The sequence below is a fragment of the Fukomys damarensis genome, unplaced genomic scaffold, assembly GCF_012274545.1.
Source record: "Fukomys damarensis isolate Sample0158 unplaced genomic scaffold, DMR_v1.0_HiC HiC_scaffold_2, whole genome shotgun sequence".
Classification (NCBI taxonomy): domain Eukaryota; kingdom Metazoa; phylum Chordata; class Mammalia; order Rodentia; family Bathyergidae; genus Fukomys; species Fukomys damarensis.
In genome coordinates, this window is record NW_022900914.1 from 45,655,931 (window position 1) to 45,666,524 (window position 10,594).

A 10,594-nucleotide genomic window follows, 5' to 3' on the forward strand; every position below is an offset into this window, starting at 1 on the left:
GCCAACATTTGTTATTGTTTGATTTCTTGATAGCAGCCATTCTTTGTGGGGTGAGGTGGAATCTCAGTGTTGTTTTCATCTGCATCTCTCGAATGACCAGTGATGTGGAACAGTTTTTCATATCTTTACTTGCTTCTTTTACTTCTTTGTCTGAGAAATGTCTGTTCATTTCAGATGCCCATTTTTGAATCAGGTCTTTATATTTGGGGGGGCCTGATGTTTTAAGTTCTTTATATATTCTAGATAATAGTCCTTTGTCTGAGGAGCAGCTGGTTAAAATTTTTTTCCCACATTGTAGGTTGTCTCTTAGTTCTGTTAATGGTTTCTTTTGCAGTGCAGAAGCTTTTTAATAAGATGAGATCCCAGTTGTTGATTCTTTCTGCTATTTCCCATGCTGCTGAGGATTTTTTCATAAAATCTTTTCCTATGCCAGTGTCTTCAAGAGTTCTGCCTAACTTATCTTCCAGCAAGTTTAGTGTTTCTGTTTTAATATTTAGATCTTTAATCCACTTGGATTTAATTTAGTGCATGGTGAAAGATAGGGCTCTAGTTTTAATCTTTGGCAGGTTGAGATCCAGTTTTTCCAACACCATTTATTAAAGAGGCTATCTTTCCTCCAGTGGATATGGTCAGCTCCTTTGTCAAAGATGACATAGCTGAGTGCATCTGGAGTTGTTTTTGTGTCTTCCAATCTGTTCCACTGATCCTCAGGTCTGTTTGTTTTGCCAGTACCATGCTGTTTTTATCACAGTGGCTTTGTAGTATAGTTTCAAATTGGGAATTGTTATACCCGCTGCCATGTCTCTGTTGCCTAGGATGGCTTTTGCTATTCTAGGTCTCTTCTGGTTCCAAATGAATTTTTGGATTCTTTTTTCTAGTTCTGTGAAATATAGTGTTGGAATTTCAATTGGCATTGCATTGAGTCTGTATAGCACTTTTGGTAATATGACCATTTTCACTATGTTGATTCTTCTACCCAGGAGCAGGGAATATCTTTCCATTTTCTTATATCCTCTTTGATCTCTTTTTTCAGAGTGCTGTAGTTTTCAGTATAGAGGTCTTTTGCTTCTTTTGTTAGATTGATTCCTAGATACTTCATTTTTTTGGATCCTATTGTGAAGGGAATTGTTTCCCTAATTTCTCTCTCAGTGAGTCTGTTATTTATGTACAAGAAGGCTATTGATTTTGGGGTGTTGCCCTTGTATCTAGCTACTCTGCTAAAAGTGTCAATTAAGTCTAGAAATCTTTTGGTGGAGTTTTTTGCATCTTCTATGTAGAGTATCATACCGTCAGAAAATAATGACAGTTTAACTTCTTCCTTTCCTATCTTTATTGCTTTAATTTCTTTCTCTTGTCTAATTACTATGGCTAATGTTTCCAGAACTATATTGAAGAGGTGTAGTGATAGTGGGCATCCTTGTCTTGTTCCTGATTTTAACATGAAGGTTTCAGTTTTTGGCCATTTAATATGATGTTGGCTGTTGGTTTTTCATAGATAGTCTTTATTGAGATATAGACCATCTATTCCAATTTTTTGTGGGGTTTTTATCATGAATGGGTGTTGAATTTTGTCAAATGCTTTTTCTACATCTATCAAGAGGATCATATGGCTTTTGTCCTTGACTTTGCTAATATAGTGTATTACATTTATTAACTTATGTTGAACCATCCTTGCATCTCTGGAATAAATCCGATTTGGTCAGGATGTATGATCTTCTTGATTCTGTATTCTGTTTACTAGTATCTTATTAAGGATTTTTGCATCTATATTCTTTAAGGAGATTGGCCTATAGTTTCTTTTTTAGTTGTGTCTCTCCCTGGTTTGGGAATCAAAGTGATACTTACTTCCTGGAATGAATTTAGAAGTATTACTTCCCTTTCAATTTTATTTAAAAGTTTGAAGAGTAATAGCAGTAGTTCTTCTCTAAATGTCTTGTAAAATTCAGCAGTAAATCCATCGGGACCTGGGCTTTTCTTTGTTGGTAAATTTTTTTTATGAAATAAACAAAAATTTATGCAACACAGACTGATAATCGAAATACATTATTAGTTTGATATGATCTTCAAACATTATATGTTCTTTCTCATTTTCTTTTCATATAATATTTTTGAAATAATGTAATTACAAATAAAACAAAGTTACATATTATAGTTGAGAAACTGTCCTCAAAATTTTATGATTTATAAATTCCTTGGTTTTATTAATTCAAAATATATCATATGCTTGTTGATTGTATCACTTACCTTTTCTAACAATACTTCCCACAGAAAAGAAATATACTTATATTTGAAATCCAAAAGCAACTAAGAGTTCACATTTTTAAGATCAGATTTTTCTGTTTCTATTTTATTATATCCCATACTTATTTTTATTATATTTTTATAAGCGTAATGATAGAATTTAACACCAATACATATGTAATATTCTTCCCAAATGACTATGAATTAAATCAAACATGTAACTTAGAGAAATCATAAGGTTGCCAGAGAAACTATCAATATGCCAAATGTGCAAAATCCTATCACATTCATGACCATGTTTCTCATTTAATAGTGCACACATATGTGTAAAAACACACCCCCCACATATACACAATGCATATTTTCTATAATACAATATATGCTTTGGTATAATAAAACAGTGCAGTGATGTGTACAATGTTTGTGATTGTGTGATTTGGGAAAAAACAGATATCATCTTTGAGGGAGTTGGAGAATTTGTAATATGTACCAGATACTAAATGATATTAATGATTTATTATCCATTTATTTAAGTATAGTTATGATAAAATTTACTTTAAAATTAATATTCTTTATCAATAGAATATAGGTACAAAGATATATTGATAACATAACAAAATTTGTCTTAACAAATTTCCAACCAAACAAGCTGTAGTGACAGAAAAGGAAGTTTGTAGAAGGCAGAGATGAAAGAGTACAGTGTAAGGACAAGAATATATCCCCTTAACAGTAATAGGGGCTAACTTTCCCTTGAAACTCTGGACCCTTGAGTGAGGTAGAATGACAGAAGAGAACATAAGGAAAAAAGAAAAAATGATGAAAGAAGAAATCTGAGTTACGGCAGGAGCAGGAACAGAAAGGGAGATGAGGGATGATATGGTGGAGCAAGTGACTGAGTTGGAGAAAGAGGACTGAAAAAAGAATTTGTAGAGTGAAATGAGGAAAAGAAAGAAAAAAATGAATTTGAAGGGCCTCTTTCAGACTACATCTCTGCTGTCATAATATACAACGTGCACAGCCATGTGCAGAACCAAGTTCCCTGATCTCAGCTAGCCAATGGCAGATCCCCACGACACAGACTGACCTCGGGCTGGAAGGCCCAGATTGAGTTCCCCGGTCTCCTGCAGGGTTGAACTCCACACAGTTCTACTACAGGTTTCCCCTGCCCTTTCTTTAAAGATGTTCAAAGTTGGGAGCTCAGAAAAATACCCTTTATAACCACCTATGCCTCTGCAGAGTGGGTCCAAAGACTGGCACAATCAGGTCTGAGAGCCGGGGGTGGGGGGTGGTTCAGGGGCTACTTTCCTTGCTCTGGAGCAATGGCAGCGGCGCAGGCGGGGGAGGGTGCAGCCACCTGGTCCCTAGGATTGGCCCAAGCAGGCCTTCCTTGCGATGGAGCAATAGTGGCGGTGCCAGGGTTCTTGCTTCTTGAGGAAACCAGGACAATCTTGTAAATGTGAAATTGAGACCATTTCTTGGATGCAGTTGGAGTTGTCTGCACAATAAACTTCATCAGGTTTTTATTTGTAAGTTAAATATTCTGAAAATTAAAGAGTACATTGCCTATTCAATAACAATTGTCAAAAGAAACAGGATAGAGGCATAAAATTGGTAAATAGCAAAATAACAAAAGATTAAAAAATATAAGTTATAATAATAAAAATAAACTCTCAGGCTAGATAAAAACATAAAATCCCACTTTATGTTATTTTAAGGAATAACTAAATCCTCCTGGATGTGGTGGCATATGCCTGTTAGCCCAGCACTCCAGAGCTAGAGGCAGGAGGATCACTATGAGTTCAAGTCCAGCCTGAACTACATAAGTGAGACCCTGTCTCAAACCACCCCCTCAAAAAAGAAATAACTAAAATATAATAACATATAAAAAGCTTAAAGAAAAAGACCAGGGAACAAGCATTTGACAAATCAAAACAAAACAAAAAAGCAGGGATCACACTATAAGTAAAGAGAAAACTTTAAGGAGAAAAATCATTGCGGAAAGTGATCACTTTATATTAATAAAGGCAACAATTTACAATAAAGATTAATTTTTTTGTGGGCCAAGGATTTAGCTCAGTGGTGCTGGCCGTGCCTGCCTCATTAAGCACAAGGTCCTGAGTTCGATCCCCAGTAAGCACACACATACACACACAAAAAAAAATTTAAATTGTCATGAAACTTGAGGTGTCAAATCATATTATATCAAATATAAATGAGAATCTTGAGGCCCCCAAAAAAGAAAGACACTGACAAAATACTATGCTAGTAAGAAACTGTAACACATTTTATTCTTTGGCAGATCAATAAGGACATATTTAGATTGATTTTAAAGGATACTATTAAGTTTTGAACTCTGTAGACAAATACTCTGCCTTTTTCAGTGCTCATGAAGGACTAGCAAAATCAATTGGGCTAGGGGTGTAGCTCAGTATATGCACAAGGCTGTGGGTTCAATCCCTAGTACTAAAAGAAAAAAAAAAGATTTATTACTGGATCATAAAAATTTTCCATTTAGAAATTATAGAACTTTTCTAGAAAGCCATCTATAACCTATATCGAAAGGCATAAGAAAACACCTGCTCTGTAATCCAGTGTCTCATTTTCTGAAATTTTATTCAGAATAAAGCATGAAGAAAATGCTCAAAAACTTAGCTACAATGTGCTTATTGCAGCAGCGTTTACCATAGTGAAAAACTGGAAACAACAGAAACATTCAGCAATGGAAAGGATGAAGGCATGATCAAATAAATTATTTTTATCTACGTACAATGGAATACTCTGTAGTCATTAATGTTGTGGAAGAATGTTGAATAAAGTAGACATAGACCATATTATTAAGTAAAAAAGTGGAGTACAGGAGCTGGGAATGTAGCTCACTGGTAGAGCACTCGTCTAGCATGTGGAAGGCCCTGGGTGGGGAGATTTGGGAGCTAGGGGATGGCAGGATACAAAAGAAAACTATGGTCTCATCACATGGGTATCTATATGCATAGAAAAAGGACTGGAAGAATATGCATATGCTAAAAAGTTAACAATAGTAATCTGTAGATGGTGGAACTATGGACGATTCTTATGTTGTTCTTTTATATCTTTACTTTCTACACTGAACAAGTGTGTTACTTTTGTGATAAAAAATAAACAAAATTTTTAAAAAGAGTTGAGAAATACAGTGGACCCTTGACTTACAAACTTCCTGAGGGCTGGCTGTAACTAAGTCAATACAGCTGAGATCTGGATGTTTACCTAAGTACACATTATAGATAACAGGAGGCAGGTAAATCTTCATTAACCTAATTAACCCAAGTTGTTCATATGTCAGGCCGGTTGTAACTTGAGGGTCCAGTGTACTCAGCCAAACTTGACAACGTTAAATTAGATTACTTTGAACTGTGTATTCCATTTAAAAACCCACTTATTTGACTGCAACTCTGCTTTCTTTGCCCCCAGGGTGACACATCCGGAGACTACAGGAAGGTACTGCTCATTCTCTGTGGAGGAGATGATTAAAATAAAATCCCAGAAGGATAGAAGGATCCTCAACACTGAATTTTTTTAAAACTTCATTTTTTTACACTGCTATTAGCATTATCTCAGAATGCTTATTTCCAATTAAAACACCCACAGTTGCCTCATAGAGTTAGACTGTATTATTATCATCTATAATTAGTCATTCTGATGCCTTAAAGCTGTACTCTCATTTCAAAGCTTATAAGACCTAAATGGAGATTTTAAATTAGAAATTAAAATGTACTTCTTGTTTTTAACAAATTATTTCCCCATTTGTGTCACAGAAATTGAATATATCAAATTATTTCATATTTCTTTTCAGTAAAATACATTTTTAAGTGAAAGATTAGAAGACTGTTATAAAATAATTTTTCCCTAATCCTACCTGTAGAGTGGCTAACAATTTCTTTATTCAAAATTGTTAATATTCAGTTAGTAAGAATAGCCATTCAGTGCTTTCTTTGGCAGCACATTTACTGAAAAAAGAATAGTCATCCAGTTTTGTTTTACATTGTCATAAATAGAAAACATCCACAAATCTCAGTTTGGTTGTGTCTGTGGTGTTAGCTGATCTTTAAGTTTGGTGTAGAAGACTGAGTTTATCTTGCCATACACTGAGATCACTTTCTTCAGGTTGAAGTGTACCAAAATAAACTCATCTAAATTTTAAGTTTGGTTAAGCAGATATATGTCTGGTTATCAAACATAAATGCCAAACATTCTGGGATATTATGGTTAATGTCTTACTCTAGCTTGAAAGTGAATGGGAAAAAATAAGCTTCAAATGAGAAAATTCTGGTAATAGTATAATGCTCTGAATTTTGACTTAAAACATTTTGTGTTAAAAATTTTTTAATCTTTTTTATTTTGATTTGTAGTAATTTACATATATACTGTGCCTTTTCAACCTTACAATCATTCTGAAAGTATACTTGGATTTAATTAAAAAGTTCAGGTTGTATACAATATGGAAAAATAATTTTAATAAAAAATGATGGCTTTAAAGTACATACTTTTTCTGATTGAGTTTTCCACGTCTGAGATTTTTTTCATCTTGGTTGTGTTTGATGGGAGCTATTTTTGAAGGAACTGTGTCACTCAATTTCTATTTGGAATTATAGCATAAAAGAAAAATGTAGTATGTTTGCCTGCTGCTATAAAACTAATGTTTATGCTAAATACTACTCAATATTAAATAATAACTTATTTGCCAAAAATGATTGATTCTTTGTGTTCTACTAAGTAGAACATTTATATTAAATGGAACTGGGGGTGGATACCCCAGAGCTTAGCATATGCCAGGCCCTGGGTCCTATCAGAGAGAGAGAGAGAGAGAGAGGAGGGAGGGAGAGAAAGAGAGAAAGAGAGAGGAGAGGAGAGGAAGAGAGGGAGAAAGGGAGAATGGGAGGGAGGAAAGAAGAAAGGAAAGAAAGAGGGAAGAAGGAGAGACAAAAAAAAGTTATAACATTTATGTTATTAATAATTAGAATAGTTGTCTTCTTCATTCTATAATATCAATTACATTTTGACAAACATGATTTGCTCTTCTATATTTCAATGTAGTGCTCCTTGTCGTTCATAAGTGCTGGTGAGCTTAACAGCTTGTTGGTGAAATCTACACAAATACTTCATCATTCCAGTTAACTGTAGGAAATAATACTGCCCCTTCTGTACCTCCTCAGAAGACCATGGAATTTCCAAGTCAACTTTATTTGGCTTTGGAAATGTTGTAAAATTGTGTATGCATAAGTTTCATCTTTAAATGATATATATAGTTTAGCTGAATTTTTAAAACAGATGGCAGTTATTAAAACTTTCCAGAGATTTCTAGAAGAAAGGATAAAGCTACCTCAGAGGAATGTTTGTTTGTTACATTAAAACAGTTGTGAGTTTGAGATACAATTATGAAGCAATCCCTCTCAATTTACATGAATTCAGTGGGCCTAATTCTTCTCCTGTGCTTATATGTAAATTCAGATACTCTTAGCTTTTAAAAAGTACTGCTGTGCAGCCTCTTAAGGTTATAAAATAGTATCATTTCAGTAGTCAGTATACCCATTCAGAACTCCAAACTTGATTGACAGTCGAGGCATCTTCTCTTACTCGGCTTTGGCCTACCCCAGTGGGAGGCTGGCTTTTGGGGAAGGAAAATGGTGGGCTTCTCTTCTTTTTCCACTGAAGCTTTCTTCCACACTGCTCCTGCCCCTCAACCTACCTTCCTTAGGCTGTAGCAGCAAGAAGATTAAAGGGGTGCGGAGAACTTTGGTTGAGGAGTAAATTGCTAAACTGCAGGGTGAAAGCACAGAGGCTCTCTGAGGAGTAAATAGTTAAACAAAATGAACTTAGTGAAGCATGTTGTGTCTGGCCATTGTCCTTTCCCTTTCTCCAAGAAACCCTTGAGACAGTTTCTTGCACAAACTGCTTTCCTTCTGCTTTTTTCCCCCCTCTTACGTTGATATGCTAAACAAAAGCCAGAGAGTTCTAGGCTTTGCTGCTACTCCTGGGAGTCTCTGTAATGCTGGGTGCTCTCCATTGAGATAGATACTCTGGGCCTCTCTGTGATTTAACTAAGTTTCTTCTCCAAGTCGTCTTTCATCCTCTATACTACCATGGTTACACAGTGCAACAAAGGGAGCAGGAGTCATACATGTTATTATTTCTGCTGTAGAAGATCAACTCTCTCTTTAAAACTGATTCTTGTGGGCATTCATATAGCTACCCCCGTCAATCCCATCACCAGGGAACCACTCACCTGCGGGTCCTTTGGCAAGGAGAATGTAGTTCTTTAGCTTCTGTGCATTTGGCATTGCCTTTAGGTTCTCTGTGCTGAAGTCTATTTGCCCTTGTTTCTAGGCCTCTTGTACAGGATCTAAGGTGATCTCATGCTGGCTAACTCAGGGCCCACACATGCACACTTACTCATCCTTTGTGCTGACAAATTCCATGCATGCAGCTAATCTCCTTGTAGCCATCATTCTCTTCCTCCTACCTCCTTCTCAAGCTGCCTCGGTTAGGTTCTCTCTGTTCAGAGTTCTCAGGAATGAGTCAGACACCAGTCCATTGAGGCCTCCAAAGTACATATGCTGTCAATGGAAGTGGTGCCATTGATTCAGAGAACAAGTTAGCATTGGCTAATAAAGTTGACAACTGCCTAGCAAATCCATTTCTGATCTAGCTGAATCTTCTGTACATAATGTTCATTTCTGCTCCATGAAATGAAATTTCATTAAAATAGAAAAATTAACTCCCTCAGTAAGAGAGTGGATAAATTATGGGTCAGTCATACAATAAGCAGTGAAATTTTAACTAGAGATTTAACCAAAAGTATAATTTTGAGAGAGGAGAAAGGTGCAAAATGAGAGGTATGGTGTAATTCCATTTAATTATATGTTTAAATATGCAAAAGAAACATTGCTCACGAGTGTGCATATTGGGCATGCCTGGGAATGATACACACCATTCTGGAGACAGTCATCACCACTGTGAAGGCAGACAGGTGGAGACGGAGGGCGGGTACCACAGCAGGCTGCTTGGCATTTTTACTGTTCTATTTAAAAAGACGAATCATCAATTATATCTCAGTAAAGCTGGGGGTGGGGAGAATGAATCAAAACAAGCATAACACTTCCAGCCTTTAAAGGATCGCCAGGTGTTTGTATTACTTGATTTGAAACATAAACATTTTATGGAGTCAGGGACTAAGAGCAAGCTGTCTAGAGTCTATGGCAAAGGCTGCTACCCCAGGAGAGACCTGTTAATTCTGCTAGGACTCCCTTGAAGGCACTTTAAGCCTCGAGAGTCCAGATCTTATTGAGGTCCCACTGGTGGTGAAGGGGGAAAAAAAGGTGCAGGATATTTCGCCAGGGGATTCATGTCTGTAGCAGAAGAAGAAAAAGAAAGCTAAAGCGCTTCTAAGTCCTCCATACACATGAAGCCGAACGCCAAATCTGCGGCGCGGGGCCCAGCACATGGGAGCACCTTCAAGGATGAGCCCAAACGATGACCATGGTTTTGCCCCTTTCCTAGCACAGGCCCCATAAGCATCTGGAGCTCAAGAACCTTTGCAGAAAGAATGAATGACCTGGACCTCCAAGTCTTGCACAAAGAGGTACATTAACTACCACAAAAAGTAGGACTGCTCAGTTTATAATAGTTAAAACTTGGAAACAGCCCAGTTGCCCAACTGGAAAATGGATAAAGAAAATGTGTGGGTTTTCTTTTTTTTTTTTAATAAAATGGAGTACCACTCAGCCATAAAGAAAAATTAGAGATATTTATAGCTAAATGGATTCACATTGAGGCGATACTCTTAAGTGAAATAAATAGGACAGATATGTGTAAATACCAGTTTTGTCTGGTGTGAGAAACTAAAAGTGTAAATAAGGATCAAAAGGCATAATAGATATTGTGAAATAGGAAGAAAAGGTCCGAAGGGGAAGGGGAAGTGTGAGGGGTTGGGAAAAGGAAAGAAGGGAATGGAATTAATATGAGAAAATGAAAAAATGGAAACTTAATAAGGGGAGGTGGTGGGCAGGGGAATACGGCGGGGCATAAGAACCAAGATAGATTAAGTCAAGGTATAAATTTCCAGTGATAAATGTCATTATATTGTATTTTTTAAATGCACCAATAAATTTAATTTTTAAAAAATTAGTACTGCTTCAAAGTTCGGTGCGGCAGGGAGAGGAAGAGAAGATTGGGGCTATGTTCTGCGCAGGCCCTATCCTCACCTCGCTCACCTTCCCCGCCCTTTCCGGAGGCTCGCCGCGCGCATGCGTCCAGAGGCCCGCACTTTGTGGCGAAGGCGAGGGGGCGTGGCCCTGCGGCGAGTGCGCGCGGCGCTGCT

At 36.8% G+C, this 10,594-nt stretch overlaps 1 protein-coding gene and 1 long non-coding RNA gene across 4 annotated transcripts in view; one reads left to right on the forward strand and one right to left on the reverse strand.

Moving 5' to 3' along the window:
* Nucleotides 1-6,034, forward strand: part of Anxa4 (annexin A4) — a 129,654-nt gene extending 123,620 nt beyond the window's left edge. Inside the window, exon 13 of one of the 2 annotated variants that reach the window (XM_010609671.3) lies at nt 5,689-6,034. In XM_010609671.3, coding sequence (XP_010607973.1) covers nt 5,689-5,748 — 60 coding nt within the window. In that variant the 3' untranslated portion in view covers nt 5,749-6,034. The remainder of the gene's footprint in view (nt 1-5,688) is intronic. The other variant, XM_010609670.3, reaches the window with a different exon arrangement.
* Nucleotides 3,480-10,552, reverse strand: LOC104852147. Of its 2 annotated transcripts, none has more exons than XR_777426.2 (3): nt 10,479-10,552; nt 9,206-9,295; nt 3,480-3,781 (listed from the first exon to the last, which is right to left on the reverse strand). It is a non-coding gene; the product is annotated as an uncharacterized LOC104852147 (long non-coding RNA). The 2 variants fall into 2 exon arrangements; XR_004517514.1 differs by lacking the exon at nt 3,480-3,781 and adding an exon at nt 8,195-8,831.
* Between the last annotated feature and the right edge of the window lie 42 nt (nt 10,553-10,594).